The 27,511-nt window shown below is 38.7% G+C and overlaps 1 protein-coding gene and 1 long non-coding RNA gene across 8 annotated transcripts in view; one reads left to right on the plus strand and one right to left on the minus strand.

Annotated features, from left to right (window-relative positions):
* Positions 1 to 22,062, plus strand: part of LOC140495852 (uncharacterized) — a 183,477-nt gene extending 161,415 nt beyond the window's left edge. For all 6 annotated transcript variants that reach the window (XM_072595048.1, XM_072595047.1, XM_072595051.1 and 3 more), the window contains exons 5-8: positions 4,404 to 4,529; positions 8,292 to 8,537; positions 11,301 to 11,426; positions 21,215 to 22,062. In XM_072595048.1, the coding sequence (XP_072451149.1) occupies positions 4,404 to 4,529; positions 8,292 to 8,537; positions 11,301 to 11,426; positions 21,215 to 21,469 (753 nt within the window). In that variant the 3' untranslated portion in view covers positions 21,470 to 22,062. The remainder of the gene's footprint in view (positions 1 to 4,403; positions 4,530 to 8,291; positions 8,538 to 11,300; positions 11,427 to 21,214) is intronic.
* The window catches only part of LOC140495853 (uncharacterized), a 121,196-nt gene extending 95,306 nt beyond the window's left edge, over positions 1 to 25,890 (minus strand). For both annotated transcript variants that reach the window (XR_011964112.1, XR_011964111.1), the window contains exon 1: positions 25,680 to 25,890. This is a non-coding gene — a long non-coding RNA (uncharacterized lncRNA). The remainder of the gene's footprint in view (positions 1 to 25,679) is intronic.
* Between the last annotated feature and the right edge of the window lie 1,621 nt (positions 25,891 to 27,511).

Here is a 27,511-nt window from a genome sequence, read left to right on the forward strand (position 1 = left end):
TCTGCATGGGTTTCCACCAGGTGTCCCCATTTCCTTCCACAGTCCAAAGATGTGCTGATTTAATGGATTGGTTGTGATCGTGTTCAGGGATGTGCGGACAGGGTGGATTAGGAAATGCAGGGTTTTAGGGTAGCGTTGTGGGTTTGGGTGGTTCACCCTTCGGTGGGTCAGTGTGGACTCGATGGACTGAATGGCCTGCCTCCTGCAGGGATTCGGTTGATTCCATTTAAGAAAACTGACACAATATCTCTGCATAGGATCAAAACTGCTTTCTCTTGACACATTGTCACTGGATTGCCTTGCTAACTTGGATAGACTTTGTAACTCCAACCTTTTTTTTTGTCAGTGGCATCACTTAAGTACAGACATATACTTTGCCTCAACCTTAACGTGATTTCATTTATTCAAATACACTTTGAATCCAAACTCTCTGCTTAGGAGATCTGAGCTAATTTTCCTGCTGCCTGTGCCCCAGGGACAACTTGTGTTTCAAAGCAAAAGCAGAGTAAAAAGAGGGGAGAACCAGAAGGGTGCTTCCCCACCCATTTTGATGCTTCAGGTTTTTTTTCAGACTTTCCCTAGGAGATGCTGTCAGAATGATGGTACTGATGTCATGCTATTGATGTGTGTGGGAACATTCCAGTCATTTCTCTCAATTTCTGCGTAAAACATACTGTCTCCTATTTAAAAGGCAGCTCCACTGACACTAAACTACAGCAGACCTTTAACCTTTCACCTTGACGTTTTGAATGCAGCACTCTGCTAGGGGCACTGTGTGGGGCAATGAAAATGATCAGAATCCAGAAATGCAAAGTTATTCAATTTGCGTTCAGTCCCTTTTTTGTTTTGGAAGTGTAATGTGGAACCAAAGCTCAAATGTAGAAATTCCAAAAGATAAATCAGCCTCCAGAATATAAATATGAAGTGCCCAGTTTAAATCCAAGTTTTCTTCCTACAAAAGGGAGATACTTCCATGTAGACTTATTATTTAGAGCCCCTGTTTGCCTGAAGCTGAATAAAAGCTTTTTGGTATTTACTTTCTCTGATTTACTGTGGCTTCAACTCTAATATTCACTCTTTCTTAGCTTTTATTTCTCTAGCAGCATTTCTAATCTGTCGCTAAAGTGGCACAGATGTATAGATCTCTCCAATTCCCATTCACATGAATTATGGGAGTTTCTATAGCCACCATTCATGAATTGTGAAAACCCATCTGGTTTACTATTCCTTCCTTAGCAGATTTCCTTACCTATCTATACCAGGTCTGGCCTGCAGTGTGCTTGATTGTTTACTGCCTTCTACAATAGTCATCTTGCCACTCATTATTGTTATGTGAATATATCCCCAAATTAATAAAAGCAAACTCCTGATATTACAAGTATGTTTGAATGAATGCTGATTGGGGGTTTTACTGAACTTGTGGGGAAAATAAAGATTTTTTTTTTAAAGCCAGTCTTTCATTACAACAACAGGTAGGAAAATGTTTGGAAACATTTATCTGGGACAGAATCCCTTGAATTGGTGAATAGGTACATAGACTACATCAACAGCATTAACTAAGGTTTGACAAGGTGTTGCATGGGAGACCGGTCAAGAAGCTAAGTGCACATTCGCTTCAAAATTAGCTTCAAGGCAACAAGCAGAGCATGATGGTCAAAGGGTGTTTTTGCAACTGGCAGCTTTAGTTCAGTGGCATATCACAGGATTTGGTGCTGGGTCCCTTGCAGTTTGTTGTATACATTAATGATCTAGACATGTATGTGTGGGAGGTTTGATCAGTAACCATGCAAATGACATGAAAACTGATAAATAATGAGGAGGAAAGCCTTGGGATGATAAAGGCAGGTTTGGTCAGGTGGGTAGAACAATGGCACGTGGACTTAAAGTATGAAGTGTTGCATTTTGGGAGGACTAATAATGGAAGGGGGGAGGTTACATATTGAATGGTATTCCCCTTGGAAATAGAGGATCGGTGTGAATGTCTACCGATCCTTAAAACAGCAAGACAGATAAGGTGGTTAAAAAGGGATACTTGCCTTTAATGCATTGAATGCAAGAGCAGGGATGTTATGATTAGTACTGTGTAAGAATTTAGTTAAGCCAGACCAGAGTATTGTGTGCAGTTCTGGTCACTCAATGTTAGGAAGGCTGTGATTGCACTAGAGATGGTGTTGCGAGCTAGAGTATTTGGCAAAGAAGTGAGATTAGATAAACCGGGGATAATTTTTCCAAAAGTGGAAAAGGGGTGGCGGTTCTGATTTCAAGTGGACAAAATTTGTAAGGGACATTGAGAGTAGATGAGAAGAACCTTTTCTCCTTTCGTCGACCAGTCAATGTCAAGGGGACAAAGATTTAACATCTATCTGGAGGCAAGTTTCTTTGTTTTCCCCCCCATCTACACTTTCTATACCCCTCATAGATTTAGAGGATTCAAGGAGGAATTTTTTTGACAGAGGGTGGTGGGTATCTGAAACTCTACCTAAACGAATGGTAAACGTAGGAACCACTGTACTCCAGAAATACTCAGATGAACGTTTAAAGACAGAACATAGAAAGCTATGGGCAAAGTGATGGAAAATAGAACTAAGTGGCTGGACATTTCTTGGTTTGACAGACCTCTTATTCAATTTAATAATTAGTAATATTAATTTATCAGCTTTAGTGCATTAACTCTAACATTCTCATTTATCCTTGTTCCACAATACTGAGGATGCATCGTCATAGTATATCAAAAGAAGAGTAGGCCATTTGACCTGTTAAGCCTGCTCCACCATTCTTTAAGATCATGGCTGACCTATTCATTGCCTCAGCTCCTCCTACCTGCATTATCCCCATAACTATGCAAAACACCCATCCAACTGTGGCTTGAATATATTTAATGAAGCTCCCTTGGGCAGAGAATTCCATAGATTCACTACACTCTGGCAAAAGCAGTTCTTCCTCACCTCTGTCCTAAATCTACTCCCCCTAATCTTGAAGTATAATGTCCCCTAGTCCCAGTCTCTCCCACCAGCGGAAACAACTTGTCCACCTCTATCTTTATCTTTATCTTTCCCTTTCATAACTTTATATCTTAAGATTCCCTCTCATTTTCTTAAATCCTGACACGTACAGTCCCAGGTGATTCAACCCTTCATGTCCAGAAACATGCCGGTGAACCTCTTCACTATCACCTCCAAGACCAATATATCCTTTCTCCAGAAAGAAGACTAGAATTATCACAATCCTCCAAGTTCAGCCTCACCAACACCTTGTACAATTACAGCAGAACCTCTCCACTCTTGAATGAAAGTCAATATTCTGTCTTCCTGATTATCTGTTACACCTGCAAATTAACTTAATGATTCATGTTGATCTCCACTCCCTGTATTGTCTGTCTATCTATCAATCAATCAATCCTTCTCATACAATCATGCAAACCTCACTGCCTCAAATCATAATACTGGGTACAATAAATCCCCTCACTCAGTCACCGACTCCTCCAATCCACATTTCATTAATCACATCCAGATTGTCCATAATCCACTGATTCTCATCTAGATGCCTTTTTTAAAAACACTGATTAACATTACCTTTCACATTGCAATAACAAGAGCCAACAGAATCTTTACAAATAGCTCATTTTACATTCTGTTAATGAAGGTGCTTCATCCTTTAATACATACATGTTCATTCACCAGAATAATCCAATAATTGTACTGTGGCAGTACCATATGACTAGCAGTATAATTCTTTCATTGCTTTTAAAGAGTCCCAAAACGTTATAATTTTCCAATGATTTCTAATGTGAAGACTTGCAACAAATGGCCGAAACATTTAGAAATGTTATCCTTCTTATTGCTCTGAACCTTGAATCAGCACTTCCTTAGTCACACACAAACCAAAGGTACAGCAGCATTCAACTGGTCAAAGCAGAAACTGTGCTATGAAGCATAATAGGAAGACATTAGTGTAATTTTGGGAAGTTGAAAATCCCCTGTTCCTTTTTGTCAAAAACAGACAAGTAAAAATGCTGAGGTCTGATCTGTATGTCTACTTCCTAATTTACTTCAGCCTAGCTGCAATTAAATCCAAATTTGATCAATAGCAAAGTCGCTTAATCTAAATTAAACTCCTCTGTTTCAGTCATTGCTAAAAATTTTTGTATCATGACTATGAGCAGTCTTCCAGAAAATTAATTGATTTTTAGTTTTAATTATTAGATTCTGAAAGTTTCCATTTTGAGATCTGAGATTTGGGTCTCTTGTAGCCATATATTTTCTCTTGCCAATCACTTGCTAAAGTTGGTATGGATAACTGATTTTAATTTGTTAATTTAATGCAAAGCTTCATTTGATCATGCTGCCAATGTCACTAATTATTTCATTAAGTATATTATATACTTTTTTCATTTTTGAAATTAGCACAAAAGGGAGTATTATGAGCAGTCCTTAATCCAAGAGATGAAGAAAAATCAACAACTCCAGGAATATGTGAGACAGTTGGAAAGTAAATTACACAACATGAGACAGACAGTCCAACCAACCTTGGTAAGTCTCTAACCCATAACAAGTTGAATAGAATTTGACACATGCGCTAGGTGAAATTTGTTCCCTGTTTGTGAACAACAGTTAATGTAGCTTCAGGTCAAGGACAAAGATTGTTCCCTCCAGTATTGCAGTTCAGGGCATTGTTTCCAGCAACATTTTAAACATTGCCTTGAACACAATATTTGTCACAATGTTGTATTCTGTGAATTTCTGCACTGTAACAAAATTTACTTTCCCACCATTCCATTTTAAAAACACCAGGACAATGAAAATTACTTTCTTTAAATAGTTATTCTCAATGACTTGTGTTCTCTTGCCAAACATTTAATGCAGAGTGAATATTTTACTTCTATTAATAGGCGTTGTAAAGTTGCATTTCACTGATGTTTAAATTTGTAACCAGAGCCATCTTAGTTGAAGCACCATTGCTCTGCATTTACCTTTCCTGTAATAAAAAAATCATGAATCAACTCCATCAATAAGTTTGCCTGTATACTGTAATGCTTGCATCTCTGCAAACTGTTCCTTTTTTTTTTTTTTGTTGCCTTTTGTGATGCAAGTATATCTTTGTACTCATGTTAGTCCAATATATTCTAATCAAGTTAATTTTAAAGCTTGAATTTGATTGCAGTGTTCAACTGTCTAAACCTCTGCTGTTAGTGGAACTAGAATCTAAACCTCATTTAATCCGATTTTGAATGTTTGTTTCAAAAGCCCATCTCTGCAATGCAGTTTTTTAAAAAAAAAACACTTTTTTTTAAAGAGGTAGGTGTAAAATTAAATTGTTTTACTTAATGCCTCAATTTAGTTACAGTTCCATATTTTTAGTTTGCAACAAAGATGAGCTTAACAATATCATTAATTTTTAACAAGAGATTTATAAATTGTAGGATGGGGAGTTCCTCATACCATCAATTCCATCTAGCTAAGCCATCCTCACAAGCAATTTCAAATGATGTTTCCTGTCCTATGGTATGCAGCTCAGTTGCATTCCTGGCTGGAATTACAATAGGCAGCAAGCTCACATGCAGGTATGTATTGGAACGTTGCGAAATAGATGGCATTGATTTTAGTTCCTCCAAGGTGATCCACCCTGCTGTGGTGCCCAGAGCGAGGACCTCTGGCTACGAGACCTTGCAAACACCCTGGATTTGTGTTTAGATCCCTTGTTCAGAAGGTAAATAGAGTTTATGTAATTTTTAAAATTACTTTTGTAGTCAACAACAGGCTAGGTGCTGGTGTGGACTCGGATGGAAGTACTGTCATTCTGAACTTTGATTCCTTTATTTTTCTACTTTTGCTCCTAAGAATCAGTACTTGGATATATTTGTACCAAAGATAGTGCCAAAAATGGGGACTTGTAGACTTTTCATTATACTTGTGTCAAAGTTAACTCTAAGGTGCAGCTGTTTAGAACGGGGAGGGAAGTCCTGGATGCTACAAAATGCATCACTCAGCAGTTAAGTTTGTTTTTCCCATGTAGTAGCAGAAATGTTTTCAATTACACTAAGTAGTTCATATTTCTGATTTTAGTCATTCCTTTTGAGTGAGTATGATGTGAAACTGGAGTTTTACTAATATCTGATGCTGAAAAACGAAGCCTTGTTGAAAGAACAAGCAACAAATAAAGGAAATAAGATGGGAACAGATTACACCTACATTGGGAAGAGTAGGGAGGAGAAGCTGGTAAAGGGGAGGACAGTAAGTGATGGAAAGTGCCACCTGATACATCAGTTAAAACCGTTCAAGTTAGCACATTATCATTTGAAGGAGGCTAACATATGACTTATCCAGGCAATGTTCATTCTCACTCCTGGTCTAAAATTAAATCTCAAGAACCCTACAGCAGACCCCAAATAGCAGTTGTTCAGGTCACCATGGCATTGGATTCTTCTATATCTGGAGTACTCTATCAGCTGTGAACATGGGTGGCATCCTGCAGATGTAGGTCATAGATACCTCTTTCAGCTGTCAAAGAGAGCCATTCATTGGTTCCCTGGGTGATGTCCCTTCTGCCAATGTCTAGTCAGCTCAATTCCTTCATATAAAAGCTTTCTACTCCTTATGATGTACAGTTGAACTGAGACCACAGGAAATGTGTAACTTAGTGCTCTGTGCTCACTTCCTGGACAACTATCATGTTTCTTTCTCCAACCTGAGAGTAAGAGTATCTGCTGGAGGATGTATTTATAATTTGACTTCTGCAGCTCATCCAGAAACCAACATGAAGTGCTGAATGGTTACAACCAAAACCATCTTGTAATACACATTCAATGGACCTTTACCATTTTGAAGACAAATCCATTTCTTTTAATGGATGTTCTTGAGTACAAATCAACCAGGGTATCTCACTGTGAAAGTATGTGTGCTGAAGAAACTCAACAGGTCTGGCAGCATCTGTGTGGAGAGAAACAGTTAATGTTTTGAGTCCAGTAATGACTTGTTTTGTGTTGAGGGTGGAAAAGTGATGGATTTCATACAGCAGACCACATTGTCATTAAACATTCCTTCAATGGAAGGTGGCACGGAACTAGGGATTAGTAGGTAGTTGGAGAGAAAGGTTGTGAATCCAGAGTATAAGCCCACAGCAGAACAGAGGTCAGTAATGCGGAGAGGAAAGCTGGACACTTCGGAGTGGGTAATGAAAATGTGGGACAGAATTCATGATCTGAAGTTGTTGTTGTTGAGCTTGGAGTCCAGGAGGTTGTAAAGTCCCTAAGTGGAAAATGAGATGCCAGTTGTCTACCTTGCGTTAGCTGATAATGGAACAATGCTGCAGAACTGTGGTAGAAATGTAAACTGGTAAGCAACTGGAATGTTGGGTGATGTTTATGAACTGACTGCTATTCAACAAGCAGTTAGTCAGTCTGCATTTGGTTTCAATGTAGAGGAGACCATATTACAAGCAGCAAAGTACCCTAGATTGAACAAAGTTCAAGTAAATCTCTACTTCACCTACTTGAACTGTTTAGTACATTGGAAAGTGAGGGGGGAGGTGGTATTTTGTCCTGGAGGGAAGGATTTTTTTAATTTTAAAGCAAAGGAGGTGCTGTTTGGTATGTGATGGTGTCATACTAAAGGTGGTAGAAATGGAGCAGGGTAATGGAAGTTGGGTAGGCTTGGATTGAATATTGGCAGATAGCCTATCCCCAGAAATGGAAACCCTGAGTCGAGTCAGAAGGGAAATGTCAAAAGATGAACAAGTGAAGTTGAGTTCTTTTTTTTTTCAGAAAGCAGAGGTACTGCAGAGGAGAATGTTGTCAAGGTGTTAGAGGAACTGGGGCCTAGATGGATCAAACTTTCTTCTCTCCAAAATGGGCCATGACCCTGTGGGAAATGCACCAGTCCCAGAGTCTTCACTCTGACGTCAAATGTTAGTCCAAGTCATTCTTTGTGTGTTTGTAAATTTATCATTTCACCAGAGAGAATTAAGATGTTATGCATCTGTGATAGGAGGTATATTCCAATATCATTTGTCTGCAGACACTATATTGCTAGCTGTAGAAACTTAAGTGTTATCTGTTTTCAGATAACGTCCAAGAACTGTGTCTAATTTATGTTCTTTTTATCATGTCTGCTTGTCTGCATGTATTCATTTATAAACAATGCAAACTAAGTTCCTTTTGAAAATTGTCTTTTTAATATTACTTGGCAATGCAGTGGAATAGTAACATTGGATCTGAATTTGCTGTAGTCAGGGTATGATGTGAAAACTATGGTGGTGTCTGTATTTATCTGAAAATACTTTGTATCATTGTTCAGGAAGATGAACCATGGAGACCAATTCCACACAATGAGAAATCAAATTACATCTATCCCCAGTCACGGTCAGAACATAAAGACATAACACCCTCTTCCCCAAAACGTGTTCAAATCTTAGAGAAGCCAAGGGACCACAGTCAGTGCAGACTGACTAAGGCAGAAGCAGCCCGACATGCAACCAAAAATGGAGTCTCTGAAAAAGAGTGCAAAGAGCTTCAGGACCAAATGCTTGCTCTCGTGTGTCAGGTAAGCAGTAATCTCTCTCCTTGCCTTTCAAATCTTTTGTTTTTAAAATTTAAATTTGTGGTGAATGTTACTTGATTGCAGTTAACTAAGGTCTGTGGAGGGAGAAAATCAGTTAAAAAAGTGGAATTTCTTTGAGTGGTTGGCATCAAAAGTGGGCCCAAGCTGCAATGGAGTTGATAAAAATGTAGAGCTGGAAAAAGCACAGCAGAAGCTTCTGAGGAGCAGGAGAGTCAATGTTTTGGGGCTTGGGCCCACTTTTGATGCCAACCTCTCAAATCTTCCAAAAAACAATTCCACCTTTTTTAGGGTGTAGGTTTGCTCGCTGAGCTGTAGGTTTGATATCCAGACGTTTCATTACCTGGCCAGGTAACATCAGTGGCGACCTCCAAGTGAAGTGCAGCTGTTGTCTCCTGCTTTCTATTTATGTTTGTCCTGGATGGGGTTCCTGGGGTTTGTGGTGATGTCATTTCCTGCTCATTTTCTGAGGGGTTGATAATTGGTATCTAGATCTGTGTTTGTTTATGGCGTTGTGGTTAGAGTGCCAGGCCTCTAGGAATTCTCTGGCATGTCTTTGCTTAGCCTGTCCCAGGATAGCAGTATTGTCCCAGTCAAAATGGTGGGTTTTTTTTCATCCATGTAGGGCTACGAGGGAGAGTGAGTTGTCTTTTTGTGGCTAGCTGGTGCTCGTGTATCCTGGTGGCTAACTTTCTTCCTGTTTGTCCTACATAGTGTTTGTGGCAGTCCTTGCATGGAATGACACAAACCCACCAACACTCTCAAACAAAAACTAACAAACTTAAGACCCAGTACAACCCATGGACAAAACCAACGTCATCAACAAAATTCCATGCAAGGACTGCCACAAACACTACGTAGGACAAACAGGATGAAAATTAGCCACTAGGATACACTAACACCAGCTAGCCACAAATAGACATGACCGACCCTCCCTCCCTCCCTCGTAGCCCTACACATGGATGAGAAAAACCACCATTTCGACTGGGACAGCACATCTATCCTGAGACGGGCTAAGCAAAGACATGCCAGAGAATTCCTAGAGGCCTGGTACTCCAACCATAACTCCATAAGCAAACACATAGATGGTATCTAGATCTCTCAACCCCTCAGAAAACAAACAGGAAATGACATCACCACAAACCCCATCCAGGAGAAAGATATAAATAGAAAGCAGGAGACAACAGCTTCACTTAGAGGTCACCACTGATGTTACCTAGCCAGGTAATGAAACGTCTGGATATCAAACCTACAGCCTAAACCTCAACCTGAGCTACAAACCTTGCAACAATTCCACCTTTTTAACTGATTTTCCTGCTGTCTTGCTCCTCAGAAGCTGCTTGACCTGCTGTGCTTTTTCCAGCTCTACATTTTATTAACTGACTTTCCAGTATCTACAGTCATCACAATTTGCCCAGACCCCAGTGGATACATACAAGAATATTTTTATTGGAGGTGGTAACTAAGATGTCCAGTGCAGACTTGATGGACCAAATGGCCTCTCGAGCACTAGCAATTGGATTGCCTCAAGATACACCCTTGAACTAAGTGGTAGGTGATTCATGTATGTGTCTGAGCCAGTGGGAGTACCTGCACCCACTGTCCTACCTGAAGCCCAATATACACTGCTGCATGTACAAGAGAACGTGTGGATGCTTCAAGGTGAAGCCGTCCTTTAAACAGAACAGAAATCTTTTAAGCAATTTGTAGTCTGAGCTATGAGGCTAATAGCGTGGAAAAGAACAGTCCACACGCTCAGTTTGGGAGTGAAAACTTAAATAATGAGTGCCTCGTTGCTCCCCAGGTCTGGTGCTCAGACTGTCATAGGGGTCCTGCCAGGTTTTCCCTTCAAGCCACTCACCATACTGACGTGGGACTATATCACTGATTTTGTTTTCACTCACTGGCTGATACTGCTGGAGACCTACTGGCAGCAAATGGACTGCAATGGTTCTTGTTGGCAGCTAACCACATCTAAGGCAACAAGGGATGAGTCATAAATATTGGTCCAGTCAGCACTGTTCACATTCTGTTAGTGATAGATTTTTATTGAAAAAATAAGTCCCCTGTAGATTGGAGTCTGTCCACCATCAAAGCTGCTGATAAGATTCTGCCCAGTGTTTAGGATGTTTCTTTCTTTGCTTAATCAGAAGTTGGAAAGGTTAGATGATTTATAGACCAGCAAAAGAACAACATGAAAGATCTTTGATAGTGTGGAAGCCAATTAACCTCCCATTTCTACTTCCTTGCCAACTGTTTCATTCTCCCAGTTTTTAGACCGCTCCTATTATGATGAAGTAACCTTTAATTATCCAATCAGATAAGGATATCCCAAAATCTACCTACTTGATGTGCAGGCCTAAGGTCTGATTTTTACCATTAATTTTCCTGAGACATGGTGACAGCTTAATCTTGTGGAGGTTTCAAGCCAGTATGAAGTCCTCTTATTTGCCTGTCCAGTGATTTTGATCAGAAAAGAGTCAAAAGATCTTTCAGATCTGGGTGGAGGTTCTGGATATTACTACTTTTGTTTTCCCCAGTCTGGCAAGAAATGTGTAGTTTAGATTCCAGCATCTGCAGTCCTCAGTTTTTCGCCTAAGAAATGGGTGAACTTCATACTACATTAGGACTGTTTTTTTTTAAAGTGCCTGTGCATCTTGCATTTGTTGACCTTTGATAACTGACAAATTAATCGTGATTTCATCTCCAATTACTATAAAATGAGAATCCTAATTTTCTGAAATGTAGACCAAGCTTTATGAATCAGACTATAAGACAGAACGCAAAGACCGACAGCGTACTCAAGCAGAAAATGAGAAGCTGAGGAAGAAAACTGAAGAAATGTATTTGCAAATGAATCTTCTTCAACAGCAGGTTAGCTACATTTTTTTAATACTAGTTTGGTATCGTTTGTGACCTTGCATGAGTTTTCAACCATATGTGTATCATTACCAAAACCTTCTCCAATTTTAGTAATATCACTTGATTTTGTTTCTGCCTCAGTTTGCCTGTTACACAATGTTCGTGCTGCTGTTATTCCAGCCAAAACGTTCTAAAGCTCTTCCGGAGGACCCTTCATCTTTTGATAGACAGTTTTGGAGAACAAGTTTAACTCCTAAATTTCACGTCCCAATCACCTGTCAAGCCTGATCTATAATCTCCCTCCAATCATATAATCCTTTGATCTCATTGCTCACCTAAGTTTTTTTGGTCTACTTTTAAAAATAATCTGCTTAGTATTTTGTACCCCTACAGTCCTGTGCTTTCCGACGACTCTGTTGCGGGCAGAAGCCTCACATTATTTCAAAGAACAATATAACAAGTGAAAGGCACACGGTGTTTTCCAGTTGCTTACAGCATGCATCTGTTTAAAATAAACAATGGTAGTATACCACAAAGTGACTCCCTACTGGAGTCTTTCCAAAACATTTTTGGAAAATTTTATGCATAGGACCCCAATTTATCATCTTTTCAGACTGAAATTGATAGCATGGAATCAGGTTTCTATATTAAACAATTATTTATTCTAAATAATTAATTAGACTAGAACTACAAGTAAATTTTAAGCATTCTGTATGACATTACTAAATAAAGCTGATCCACTTCATAAACCCTTCCCCCTTGTACATAAACGTCTTGGTGATCTTTGCTTCCCAATTGATGTTCATGATCTGATTTCAACTAGTTAGGTCCTTTGCCTTCAATTATCTTCCTCTGGAAGCTTCTACTAACTAGTAACAAGTACAGAGCAACTGACTTACCTGGAAAATGTTGGATTTATCAGATCAAAAGTTGTGGCTCATAGTAACTGCTGCAGGAAAGACAACTGGTTTTCTTAAAATTTTAAACAGTTTTTAAATTTTAAACTGAAGAGAACTGACAGTTACTTCTGGTGGTAACATCAGCACATACTTCTGTCTTTTTCTGCATCTATTTCTCTCAGACTAATATCTAGTTCCAACCTGTTCACGCTCCTGATCATGTGCAGATTGAAGGAACCCATATCTACATGGTTTCACAGCAAGGAATGAAATACATATTGTGAACTCTTATTCAGACATTGTGGTACATCCTGGTTTGTTAAAAAACATTTTTTTTTCTCCTTGCAATCAGATTTTGAAGACAAAAATAAGTTGACCTGTTTCTTAGAAAACAAGCCCTTCCCCAGAGAATCATCCACTTTAAGCAGCTATTATCCCAAAGTTCTTAAACATTTTGTTTCTGTCCTTTTTTTTTTCATAGCTCATCGCCCTGAGTTTAGGATTAGTCCTGTGTCTTCATGCAACCTCCATTGATGACAGAAATCAAACTCCTTGTTCATAAACTCATGAGTTACTTCCCTAAATCTGTTTTCCAGCTTTTTCAAGGTGGCATATGCAACCTTGCTTCTGTCCTTATGTAGACTATTGGTACTTAACTTGGTGTGTAACCACAAAATTGTTTGATTTATTTCATGTTGTAAAGGCTCTGTGTATAAAGCAGGTTGAGGTAGTTTTGGGGAGTGCAATAATTCAAAATGACTAAATTATTTTGATTAGTGGGGAGGAAAATTAGTCTTAAATGTAAGATTGTGTAGTTTGCAAATAGCTTCCAGTTTCTATTACTGGGATACTATTGAATAGAGCATAGCTGTTTTAAGTATAAATGATGATAATGAAATACTTGCAAAAGGACATTAATTGCTCAAAACAATCCTATTGATGTAATCAAAATGATTTGCAGAGCAGAAATGTTTGCTTTCATGCTTGTTGTGGTCCTTTTTTAAAAAAATTGTTTCTCTGCATTCTTTTTTGAAAGCAATAAGGACAGATTTGGTAGCTAGCTTTCTTAGTCTAAATGGTGTGCTTGCAAATGTGTAGCCACCAGAGAATTTGACCACACCCAGAGCAGCAAGTTTTGGAAGATGGTTTGTGCTGAGCGCAGGCTTAGCAACTACCTTAGCTGATTTCTCATCAAGTCTAATAACTTCACAGGAAGTATTTCAGAATGCTTCTAACACTTGACAGGTTTTCTTTCTTCATAGTGGAGATCTTACTAAGTGTTAATGGAGATTCTCAGGCTGCCTCCAATGATTATGCAAGAGTACTAGTATGGAACAGATGGTTGAAATCACCTTGCTGTAAAAGATCATATAAAGCGTTTCCCTTATCAAGGCAATGATTGTAGAAGTACAGAAACAAATTTTTTTTCATTTTTGCTGCTTTCCTCTGCCCTGTTTTTTTTTCCCCTGAAGACTCTTATTTGAAGTTCTGTTTGTTAACACAGGAGGGCTCTGTACAACAGTCAGATAGACTTGCTAATGCTGGAGATTGAGAAACTAAAAAATTTGGTGACCCTCATTTGCCCAATTCTTCTTGACCAGCCTTTGAATGAATAACCAATATCAGACACCAGGCTTAACTTTTTTGAACTGTAACTTTAGCAGAGATAAGCTTAAAAACAAAACAATTTAATATCTGATTTTTAAACTGAATCCTCTTGATCACTGCCCACACTAAGGTTAAATAGTTACAACATTTTTCTTAAAAGTTATTTTTAACTGTCTGGTTCACTTGAGCAGTTCCAAATGATGGTTGCTAAATTTTCAGTCAGGGGATATTGAATTGTTCACTGACCGTATAACATGCTTGACTTCTGAAGTCATCAGCCCATGCAAATAGCTTCTTTAGACCACTGGAGACTTGTATCAGTGTCTTGCAGAACTTTCAAGAATTCAATAACTAGATATAAACTAGAGAACCAAAACTTTCTCCAGCAACTTTCACAGCCACACTTTTTTTTTCTATACACCAGATATTGCATTATTGCCTTTTTATTTTAAAACATTCTATGTTTTCACTGAGCAGCAATGGTACCTCTTTACCCCTTTAACATCCAAACAGCTGCCAGTTTGGGTACCATCCCTCTGTCACTCCACAGCAAGTAGAGTTAGGGTGGTGCAACCTGGTCTCTCTAAGCTATTGAGCAGCCTTCTTGTGTGTTCACTCTTCTATACCTAAGTAGTATAGATTTATGTCGATGAAATTTGTTAGTATTGCGGTAATCAGTTAGCTCAGTGGTAGGAAACACCAAAGATCCTCATTAGCTACCATCATCCTCCAGTTCTGTGGCAATGGGAGACCATTATCCATTTGTTTTTGTATGGAATGTACATGTCACTATAACTCACACTAGCTCTTCCCCTAGCCTCCAGTACTTGGCATGGGAAATGCTCTACTTTTTCTTCAGTTAAAACAGGGGTTTCTTTGCCTCACCTCTACATCTCAGCAGTACCCTTTCTGTCCAGAGGAGGGCACCCACATACTAACCCCTCTCCCATGGGTGCCCAGTTTTTGTCTCGTGCTTGCACGCGCTTGCTCTCTCTCCCCCTTTTTTTCCAATTGGTTAGGTGCTGACCAGGGGATGGTTTCTTCTGGAACAAGGGTTGTGGATCAGATAATAGTCAGTGTATCTGCGTACCTGTACACAATCACTTCCTGTTCAGATAGGGATGGAGTTTTTAAACTTCAGGAGAATTATTTAAGTGTCTGTACCCAATGATCAAGCAAGTTTAAGCCTTTCAAATTCCACAGATCTGTTACAGGTTGTTTCCTGAGGGTATCGCATGCTTAACTGGATACCTGTGGTATTAACTGAGATGCACTTGATTTTTTTTTTTAAAAATCTGTCTCAGAATGAATGGCACTTTCTTCCGACAAGTAGCAGCAAACTTTGTGCACTTACTCTGTCATACAAAGGGCTAATGTTGGAACTGGCCACTTCAACTGTTCTACCACTAGAGAGAAAAATAACTTCTGCCTTCTCAAAAGCTTGAGAATTAAGTAAACCAAGTTTACTGTAGTTTGAGCTAGTAATGTCTCCGTAGGACACGAGTCGTTTTGGTTCAGACTGCTTTCCTGAAGCACCCTCCTCTTTGTTTTTGCTTGGAATTTTAATTTATACTGCTCCAGTTAAAATCCTTCTACTCCTTCTGTCTTCAGTTTCCAACTGTGTACAGTTGACCACCTCTTCAATTTTTCATTTCCTGCTTTTTGGCTGAAATTCAAACCAAAATGCTTTACTAAACCTTCAACTGTTTTGAAAGACAAAATATTTTAATTCTCAAAATAGTTACAACCAGACACTGACAAAATACCCAAACTTAAGCTCTTGGGTAAGGAGGATGAAGTGTCTCCCTTTATTTCACTTACCTTTTTGACTACTTGCCTTTCCTTTTGGATTTTTTTCTCTCAAATTACTAGGCTGTATTAACTGAAGAAATTAATTGATTGAAGTACTAATTATTGAGGCGGCCTCTTAGAGTACTGTGTGCAGTTCTGGTCACCATTATAGGAAGGATGAGATTAAATGGGAGACGGTAAATGTTGTTTGAACCAGGATGTTGCCAGGAATCGGCTGAGACTTTTCACTGGAATGTAGGAGGTTGAGGGGAGACCTTTTTTATAGAAACTTAAAATCGTGAGAGGCACAGATAAGGTAAATAGCAAAGGTCTCTTCCCCAGGGGTTTCCAAACTCTGAGCATATTTTGAAGGTGAGAGGAGAAAGTTTTAAGGACATCAGGCACATTTAAAATATATACAGTAGTTGGTTGTAACTCCAGCTGAATTTACCATGTTTAAAAGACCATTTTGGAATAGGAAAATGTATGAAGGATGTGGGCCAAATGCAGGCAAGTGGTACTAGTTTAGTTTGGGAACATAGTCCATATGGACTAGTTGGATCGAAGGATCTGTTTCTATGCTCTATGACTTAGTAATTACACATTTCTGATCTTTTAGTCTGGAGGGGACCCTTGACAGCATATAATTCCTGTGGGTACAAACACCAGGGGAATACGTGCAGCTTTATGACAAGATCATATAGGCTAGAGTGCCATGTTACCCCCTCAAGGGAGCAGTGCTGAACTTGAACAGTGAGTCAGCTGATCTTGCATTCATTCTAACTTTCTGCTCATCAGCATTTTCCAGTTGGAATAACTGCTTCAAGAAGTTATGAAGCGCATTATCGTGTGCTTTGTTCCTAATCTTAGTAATTTATTTCAATGTTACACTGTTTGGCAAGAAAGCAATATTTCTTTATCACCAGTACAGTTTGAGGAATTGTTTCCCCATTCCAAGTTCTGCATTAAACTGAGCTTACACTCCATTGAAGGCATGAGGAGTTAGTTCATGGATTTTGTTTCTGCTTAAATCATTTAAGATCCTTTTTTGATAAAGGCAATCCATCTACACGTGATATTAAACTAGTTTTCAAACTAAATAAAAATTGCTGTCAAATGACTAGTGGCTGAATTTAAACTTGTTCAGACATATCATATCCCTCCAAGGAAGGTGGGATTTTTGACCCAGACCTTCTGTGCCAGTGGTAGGGGCACTAGTACTGACACTACACCACAAGACACCTACCTAGATGACATTCACTGTAACGTAGGCCAGATTAAGAGGCAGCCGATCAGCTATTCTGATTAGTAGGGCTTTGGACTGTAAAATTCACAGCCTATCTATAGCAAAGTTGTTACTTGCGATTATGTTACGTAGTGCATCAGGGTAGCATGGCTTGATGCTTAACTTGTTTTGCAATAGACCTAGTCCCTGTTAATTACACTACACTATAGGACAGCTGGACACTTATGATTCCCTATGACTGCATTACAGTAAATGTCACATGTCCAAGTGGGTGGGTTGTTTCACAAACTACAATTATGATGAATCAAAACTGTGGAAACAAGAAATATCACTTTACAGTCATGAGGTGTAATGTAACTCCAGGAGAAAGAATTGCATAATTGGAAACCTTTTATGTACTTTTTTCTTTTAATCAAATGTCCCAGACATTGGAATTTATTGAGAAGCACAAAAGAAATTTCAGATGTTTTGATGTAACCTCAGAGGTATCCTCTCCTGCCTCCTCTGTCTTAGCCAAGTGACTGATAATTAGTTTCCACTCCCCTTCCATCCCCTCACTTAATAAAATAGTGCTGTATTCCCATTGGAATTAGAACTTCTGATAAAAGGTTTTAAAGTGAAACAATAGAATATTATTGCAGCCTACCCCATCAAGCTGGGCAGGACCCTTTTTACTGGCCCCTCAGTAATATAACATTAGTGGCACCTAAACAATATCAAGAAGGATTTTCAAAAGATGATTCTCCATATTCCCATCATTCTCCTTGCCCTTTTAGCATTTCTCCCAGGTAACTTGAATAATTAATTCACCACAAAGAACACTTTGTTCATGAGTAGAAATGAAAACAGTTCTGATGGAGATTGGATGATAACTTGAAGGAATAAACTTGCAGGGGTACAAGCATCAAAGGGGGAAGTGGAATCAATTTCTGTTACTTTGTTGAAAGTCACCATGGCCTCAGATAACCTCTTGTGCAAAATTTGAAAGGGGATAAATCCCCAGGACTTGAACAGGTCTACCCTAGATTCTGGATTAGTGGTGCTGGAAGAGCACAGCAGTTCAGGCAGCATCCAAGTAGCTTCAAAATTGACGTTTCGGGCAAAAGCCCTTCATTCCTGATGAAGAAGGGCTTTTGCCCAAAACGTCGATTTCGAAGCTACTTGGATGTTGCCTGAACTGCTGTACCATTCTAGCACTACTAATCCAGAATCTGGTTTCCAGCATCTGCAGTCATTGTTTTTACCTCTTAGGTCTACCCTAGAACTCTGGGAAGCCAGAGAAGTGATTTCTGGGACTCTTAGTGAGATATTTGTATCATTGATTAGTCACAGATGAGGTGCTGGAAGACGGGAGGTTGGCGAATGCTGAACTGTTTAACAAAAGGAGGTCAGGAGAAGCCAGGGAACTATAGACTGGTGAGCCTGATGTCAGTGGTGGGTACACTGTTGGAGGGAAATCTGAAAGACCGAGACTTGCATGTATTTGGAAATGCCATGTTGATTCTTTAATCAGTCCTTGCCTTGTGCATGAGAAATCATGTGTCACAAACTTGATTGTTACTACTTCAAAAACTCCGGACTGAAGAGGGCAGAATGGTAGAAGTGATCTATGTGGGAGACTGGTTAGCAAGGTTAGATCTCATGGAATACAGGGAGAACTGGCCATTTGGATACAAAACTGGTTCAAAGATAAAAGACAACAAGGTGCTAGTTGAGGGTGTTTTTCAGACTGGAGGCCTGTGATCCACAAGGATTGGTGCTGGATCCAGTGCTTTTGTCATGTATGTTCACATCCAAATCATTCACATAAACTGTATGGTTAGTAAGTTTGCAGATGACACTAAAATTAGAGGTCTAGTGGACATTGAAGAAGATCACCTCAGAGCACAATGGGATCTTAACCAGGTGGGTTAATGAGCTGAGAAGTGGCAGATGGAGTTTAATTTAGATAATGCAAGGTGCTGCATTTTGGAAAAACAATTCTGAGCAGGAATTATCCACTTAATGATAAAGGTCTTAGGGAGTGTTTGATTAGATTCTCCCTATAGTATGGAAACAGGCCCTTCAGCCCAGCAAGTTCACACTGCCCTCTGAAGAGTAACCCACCCAGACCCATTTCCCTCTGACTAATGCACCTAACACTATAGGAAGTTTAGCATGGCCAATTCACCTGACCTGCACATCTTTGGACTGTAGGAGGAAACCTACACAGACACTAGGAGAATTTGCAAGCTCTACACAGACAGTCGTCGAAGGCTGGAATCGAACCTGGGACCCTGGTACTGTGCTAGCCACTGTGCCACCCAGTGCTGAACAAAAAGAGACCTTGGATTGCACATTCATAATTCCTTGAAAGTAGAGTCGCAGATCAATATGATAGTGAAGACAGCATTTGGTATGCCTTCCTTTTATTGGTCAGAGTATTGAGTACAGGAGTTGGGAGGTCATGTTGCGACTGTACAGGACATTGGTTAGGCCACTGTTAGAATATTGTGTGCAATTCTGGTCTCCTTCCTATCCAAAGGATGTTGTGAAACTTGTAAATCTTTTCTGAACCCTTTCCAAGGATGTTGTCAGGATTGGAGGATTTGAGCAATGGGGAGAGGCTGAACAGGCTGAGACTGTTTTCCCTTGAGCATTGAAGGCTGAGGGGTAACCTTAGAAAGGTTTATAAAATCATGAGGGGCATGGATAGGATAAATAGATAAGGTATTTCCCTGGGGGTGGAGGAGTCCAGAACTAGAGGGCATAAGTTTAGCTTGAGAGGGAAAAGATATGAGATCTAAGGGGCAACTTTTTCCACACAGGGTGAGATGTGTATAGAATGAGTTACCAAAAGATCTGAGGTGATCTTCTTCAATGTCCACTGGACCTCTAATTTTAGTGTCATCGGCAAACTTACACCATATGGTTAGTATGTTCACATCCAAATCATTCACATAAATGAAAAGCACTGGTGGAGGCTAGTACAATTACAACATTTAAAAGGCATCTGGATGGGTATATGAATAGAAAGTGTTTAGAGGGATATGGGCCAAATGCTGGCAAATGGGAGTAGATTAGGTTAGGATATCTGGTCCGCATGGACGAGTTGGATCAAAGGGACTGTTTCCTTGCTGTACATCAGAGTGACTTCCGCTATGCTAAATACAAAAAGAAGAACATTATATTTCACAAGATGTAGATAATAGTACTTTCCAAGAGATGAATAATGCACAATTGCTTCTCTGAGACAGTCCTTCAGTACACTAGCACATTTTAACACGATAGTCAGAATTCCTATGGTGCTGAAAGAGGTAATTTGGTCCACTGAGTCCAAACTAGCTCTCCAAAGAGCATCCCAGCACCTTCATACTATCCCTGTCACCTCACATTTACCACGTGTCTAGTTTACACAACTCTGGACTAGCATAGCTAATCCATCTAACCTGCACATCTTTGGACTGAGGGAGGAAGCCCTCAAAAACACAATATGCAAACTCCACAAAGACAGTCAGCAGTGGCTAGAATTGAATTTGGGTCCACGGCACTGTGGCCCAGTGGTTAGTGCTGTTGCCTCATTGTGCTGCTCCTAAAAAATATGCTGAGGTTTAGCTGAAGAAAGACTTGAACACACTGCTCTGATTCAAAGGCAAGAGTGCTACCCACTGAACCACAGCTGCAACCTTTGAGGAGTATTTCGTAGACTGTTTATTATTTTGCTTTGGCTTGGTACCTGCTAAGGATAGTGCCACAAAAGAACATATTTTGCCAGGCTATCTTTATGGGAAGTAATAACTTAGTGTGGATGGAGTACATGTACAAAGATATTGATGAATCACACTGAATGTAACCGCTGTTGTAGAATAGTTTTTGGGCTCTACATTTTTCACACATCAGTGGTCATGTCATTCAAGGAATAAAGACTACAATCCTGTCTTAAGATTTCAGAATCAAACATTTTTCTGAATGCTAGTTTCTTATTTGTACATTTTATCCCTGGTATCAGGGTGAGAGTATTGTTAGTGAGATTGATGCCCAGGTGCTTAGAGGAAAAGGGGATAAAAGGGTCCTCTTGTGGTGCAGAGATAGCGTCCCTACCACTGGATCAAGAGAGTTGGGTTTGAGTACCACCTGCTCCAGAGGTGTGTAATAGCATCCCTGAACAGGTAGATTCAAAAAGTTGGTAGGCTTTATGTATTTTTTAAAAAGGGGTTAATTGAAATTAAACACTATGCTATGATATCATTCTAACTCTGTGCCTCATTGCTTTTTAGCTCAAGATTTATGAGGATGATTTCAAAAGGGAAAGATCTGATAAGGAAATTCTACAGCGACTTCTAAAGAGTAAATCAGAAAGTAAAGAGCCAGTTCTGGTTCATCGCTGCAACAACACCCACAAGAAATCTCCAGAGACCAGGAGAATACCATGTGGGAAGCACTGTGTCGAACGACATACTGAATGTTCAAATCACCATCGATGCAGAGGTGCAGAAATTCAGGCAGATGCATACTCCATAGGTTATCCTTAAAGAAAATGTTTGAATGTGGAAAAGCACTATCAAGAGTATGTTCAGTACTTTGGAAGACTTGCCACACCAGGAATGAAGCAAGAAAACCCATGGTCATAACACATCATAAAGTTATATCTGAGAGCTTCATGACCTCTATAGGACAGCATCTTAAATATGAGAACACATTTACATTTTATATAAATGTATAATTGTCTCATTTTATAAATGGGTTCATATGCTGCAATTAAAATAGCAGATAGATGTATGTTACATGAACACATTAACAATGTATAACATTTTAACAAAGTATCAGTTCTAAATTTTAGATGTATGATGTGTATCTAAATGTTTTCATTGGATAGGAGTGATAAACAACTACCACTTGTGTGAAAATAAATCACTCTTGCTCCCACAAATACTACCATTAAGTATATGTTGAGTAGGTTAACATCTTTCACTGAGGCAGTAAAAGAAATTTGTTACTTCTGGTGATTTATTTTGAACCACGATGATGGAATCATAATCTATTTTGTATAGTTTGCACTACTTATGCAAGATATATGCCTTCAGGGTCAAATAAATATTGGCTGACAACACTAGGAATTACCTGTAAGCCTAGATTACAAAAATGCTCATAGATCCAAAGTCTGTTGCTTGCTTTGAGAAGAAAGTTGAGGATTGCTGGGAAATCATTGTATTGTTGATGTTAGTATCCATTATAGACAGCAGACCAAAACTTGAAAGATAACAAATCTATCTTTAATCATCTTACAACTGATGAGCAATAGTTGTCTTTTTAGGCTAACAGTAGATGTCAGGGTGATCAATGGAATTCACCATAAGTGTTTGAGTTTATTGGTGTGATCTTCCTAACCTTAGTGGTGATATGCTCTATTAACTTGAGGCATTCCACCAAGGTGAGGTTCAGTAGCAACTGTAACCTAATAATTCTTCAATAATACTGAACTTGAGTATTACTGTAAAAAAAAAAAAATTCAATTACACTTGTATTCCTTGCATATTGGCCTGATGAGTACGAGATGAAAAGCTTCAACAATGTCTTCCCAGCAATCCTCAACTTTAACCTCGAGGAAACAAACTTTGGATCTGTGAGCATTTTTGCAATCTAGGTTTAAAGGTAATTCCCACAGTGGTGTTGGCCAATATTTACTTGACACTTATGCAAGGTAGGTGCCTTATGTAGTTCAAACTATACAGAATAGATTATGACATCCATTAGTCTAAATCTTGTGCTATATTTCAAGCTTGCTTGTCACCAACCAATCAATTTGGTGATTTAATTAAACAGTGTTTTAGCAAAGCTGTGCCAGCTATGAAGCTAATTAATAGGATTGATATTTTAACAGATTATTGGTCATCTTCACAATGCTATTTGTGACTCTTTTCAGGTATATTAATGCCAACTGTCCCACATTAGAGGTGCTTAACTGGGGGCAAAGTGCTTTGAGGTATCCGGAGAGCACAAAATATGGCATATGGAACTGATGGGCTCTCTTTCTCTCTGTTTTAATTAAAAGTATCTTATGTTACTAATATTGTAGTGTAATTCCAATTCATCTTTATATTTGTAGGCTTATTAGCTACATTTGGGGAACATTGAAAGGGGATATATTAAATACTGTTTGGGACATGTTCTTAGTAATGTCTGTTATGTGTCACATTTGAATAAATTACTGACTTTTATAATAGAACAAGAACCTTTTATGACTCCAGTTGAGAATTACACAAATTTCTATCAAGTTCTTCATAGGCAAAGTTGTGGCGAAAATAGTTTCTGGTTACTAAATTGTCCTCTAAGACAAGTTTATAACTTTGAAATGGGATACTCGCTGTCTTGGTTTCTTAATATTAATAATTTAAATCACTAATTTATTGGGTGAACAGTTATCACCTGAGGGGAAAATCTATGAATTTAGGTCTAAGACTTCATGTGCATTTTCCAAAGACACTGCATTAAGAGATTATTTTCACATCAGTATTCTGTAGCTTTATTCATCCAGTGCTGTTTCAGCTATTTCAAAAAAAAAACTGATATGCTTTTTTCCCCTGTAGAAACAAATTCAGTCTCTGTGGTGCAAAGTATTAAGCCATTTGTAAGGAGCCAGTAATTTAAGTAAACACTGTCTTGAGTGATCTGCATCTGCATGACTAAGATCTCAAAAGAATCCGAATCCCTACAGTACAGATACAGGTCACTCGGTCCTTAAAGTCTGTGCTTCTTTCAAAGAGCATCCCAATCGCCCCACACAATCCCTGTAACCACACATTTGCCATAAAAGAAAATACTATGATACAAGTGATGATCAAGTAATTCAAATGGGAATATTAACAAAGAATCCATCAAGTTAGTAGAATAAGTTTTTTTTTAAAAAAATATCTCATTTCAGCTAGTGTTTACTGCACTTTAGATAAACCAGCTTTGTTTCATTTCACTTCTATTAAGGAAGCTATTTGTATTTTTTTCTATCCTTGATCAAAAATGATTTTTTTTTTTAGTATAATAAACTTTAGCTCACTTTCAATCTAACAAGATAACTACAGATTTAATTTTTAATTTATTTTTAAAAAGAGTTTGTTGAGTTGTAGAGGTTTGTTGATTCAATTTTTTACATTACCCTCTCTTGCATCCATAAAATACAAAAATGTGCAACAAAGGGAAATGCTTCTTTCCCAATGACTTCAAAACAAGAGAAATTGAAGCATAATACCATCGTCATGTTATCACTATCCCCATCTTGTTAGAATCATGCAGTCTGGGTAAAACTGGTTGGTAACAGAAGTTACATAGTGGTACAAATATCATGGTTAGCTCAGCTGGATGGCTGCTTTGTGATATAGAGTGATGCCAACATCATGGGTTGAATTTCTTCATCAGCTGAGGTTACCATGGAGAACTCATCCTGTCTCCTTGTCTGAACGATGGTCATCCTCCCAGTTAAACTATCAACAGTCTTCTCTCTGTCTAATGAGAGCCCAGTCCTATGGTCTGGTAAGGCTATGGTGACTTCACAGGTGGCAAATAAAAAAGGGCAATGTCCATATAGCAGTTAATAACATGTTAATTTTCCATCATTGCTTGTAATGATTGTTCCATATTTCTGTAAAATGTTTATACCTTATGAATATAGCCATTGCAACATATCATCATTCCTGATTTTTTTTTCCAATTTTGTTACAATAAAGAGGGATTGTTTAATGATCAGATTCTGAAATGCTTGTTGGATATAAAACTGAAATGCAATCAAATACTAAACTGTGGATTTATACAGCATTTGAGATTTTACAATGTTTTATCCCCCTATTTCATTCAATTTATGCCAAGGATGCTTCTCGTGCTGGGATATGGTTTCAATTCAGCTAACTTATTTTTCTGAGAGGGAGTGTCCATTAGCTTTTTGCCCCTTAGTTGGATTACAGCTCACACTGGTGCGGTCCTCAACCAAAAATCACAATCTATTAGAAGTCATGAGATATTTGAAAAGCTGGAACAAGTTTCTTTTAACTTACATGCAGAGGCTGTTATGGTGTGCTGTCACTCCAGCTATGATCAGTTCACAGTAACACAATATTAAGTACTATCCTGGTTTGTATGGTATGACATTACACCAGGTAACAAACATATGAAAGGATAAAAGCCAAATTGCTCTCTATCCCAGTCTGATTTCATGATATTGTCATAATCCCATCTGATAGTAATACTAGATAAGATACCAGACTGAAAACTGGCTTGATAAACTAGTGATCTATTTCCACTTTGTCCACTCTGGAAGTCAGTCACGGAACATATTTGCAATAGGAAGCTAGAGCATGAAAATACACTTTTGTTAAAAAAAAAGTTCATACACATGAACACGAACTGTGTTACATTATACAAGAACAATTTGAAGCAGTCCTATTTCAAATATCCAGAAGAAAGGTGCAACCATTTTACCCCAATAACAATCTTACAGACACACATTTTAGTATACGGTCACTGTCTCCGCATTAGAGCTTTTGTCGGTTGCAAATGTTTGTAACTGGGTTGTGTTTTGAGGTGGAGAAGTCAATGTTTCCAGTGTAATCCTCCTCCAGTCCTGAAGGATTATACCAGCTCCTGCTTGCCTACCTTGGTTTCCAGTTTTTGTTCCAATTTGTGCATTCCTTCTGCTATTTTATTAAATTCTCCTCTTGTGACACTTAAACAAGTTGCTAATTCAGCTCACTTTACCGTCAGATTCTTTGAAACTCAGGTCTTCAGCCTTGAAAGGATGTTTTTTTTCTTCTTACTCTTTTAGGGCCTTCTGCTGCTGGGCTTTTTCTCAGCAACACACGATTTTTCCCCTTCTTCACTGGCTGTTATGGAGACAAACTCATTCCCACTGCTGTAAAGACTTTTTTCTCTCTTGGCCAGTTTCTGTCTGAATGAACTTGCTTCTGGACCTTGCTTGCTGGTTTCTAAACCAATTTAGTAATGATCTCCCTAGGGGAAGGGGAAGGTAGGGGAGTTTACTAGTCATTTAGATGAAATCACATGATTACATGGAAATACTGACTTAGCTTAGGGCTCTGAAAGTCATTTTTTAAAAGGTCAATATCCAACTAATGGATCTCTTTCCGCTATTCCTATCTGGTTTGATTTTTGTCTTCATTGTTGATCATCAGTCTGTTTCAGTACAGTAGCACTTTAACTCCTGGCCTAGAATTTTGTGGTTTCAACAACCATTGCAGGACATGACCACAGAATCTAAGCTGAAACCTCGGTTGTGAGAGACTGCTGCACTGGAAGAGATGCCACCTTCTGAATAAATCTATTAAACAGATGCCACTTTTATCTGTTTGGGTAGATGTGAAAGGTCCTGTGAAAAGCAATAATTTTGAGAAAAACAGGCACTATAATCTTTTGGGAAATACTTATTCCTCAAGCAAGGTTACCTGTTTGTTTCTTTCTGTTTTATGTCAATTGGCTTGTGTTTGTCAACAGTGATTACACGCAAGATTAATTTAGGCTGGCAGGCTACTTTGAGACAAGAGGCACTACAATGCCTTTTCTTTGACTTTAACCAGATATCTGGAAGAATAAAGCAATCGTCTCCTCAGACTCTTGTGGTAGTGGTAGTGTCCTTACTTCTGAGCCAGAAGTCTCACTTGTTCCAGAGTGTGCGATAAGATCTTTGAACAGTTCAATTAAAAATATCTCCTGCTGGGAGGAATAGGCCAGCCAGATAACAATAGAGATTCTTCTTCAGCACAATTTATTCTCATCTATCTGTTCCCAAAAGGAAAATGTTCCCCTATTGAGTATAACGGTCTGTGGAAAAATGTATAGATGTCTGAAAAAGTCAGGTTTAAAGAAGTAATTGTAAAAGGTCAATATTCAGGTCAAAATAAAGAATGTTGATCAAAACAGGTAAATTGGCTTTCAGAAGACCATGGATAGAACAAAGACTTTTACTAGGAATTTGCCATTACCGCTTCTGAATTACTAGTCATATGCTAGTCTGCTAAAATGAAACTCCGTAATTACGGTTCCTTTCAATAATCTCTCTTTAAAGATCTTTGTAAACCTAATAAATCCTTTCAAAGTGAAAGGCCAGTTATTAATACAATGAAACACTTAAAGGATATTCAGTAATTGCAAGATATCTGCTCATTTAGTTACACAATGCTTGTGCAACAGATATTTTTTTAAAAAACCACAGTAATAAACAAATTCCATTCACTACTAATAAAAGCAAAATATTGAGGATAGTGGAGATGTGAAATTTGAAAAAAAAAGTGCCAGAGATACTCAGCAACATTGAGTCCAATAGGACTCTTCATTGAAGGTGAGGCTGACTGGAAAGTGATGGTTTTTGTATTGGTGACAAAGGGAGAGGAGGAACAGATGTTGAGGGTGCCCAGAGCAAATGATAAAGAGTGTGTGAATGGTAGAAGAGATACAGACTTTCTTATCATAAGATTTTTGTTCTAGACCTGCTGCTGTGCTCCGACAAAGGCCACCACAAGCTGAAGGAATGACATTTCATTTTCCGTCCAAGCATTTTGTGGTGTTCAGCATTC

The sequence above is a fragment of the Chiloscyllium punctatum genome, chromosome 25 (genome assembly GCF_047496795.1).
Source record: "Chiloscyllium punctatum isolate Juve2018m chromosome 25, sChiPun1.3, whole genome shotgun sequence".
NCBI lineage: Eukaryota > Metazoa > Chordata > Chondrichthyes > Orectolobiformes > Hemiscylliidae > Chiloscyllium > Chiloscyllium punctatum.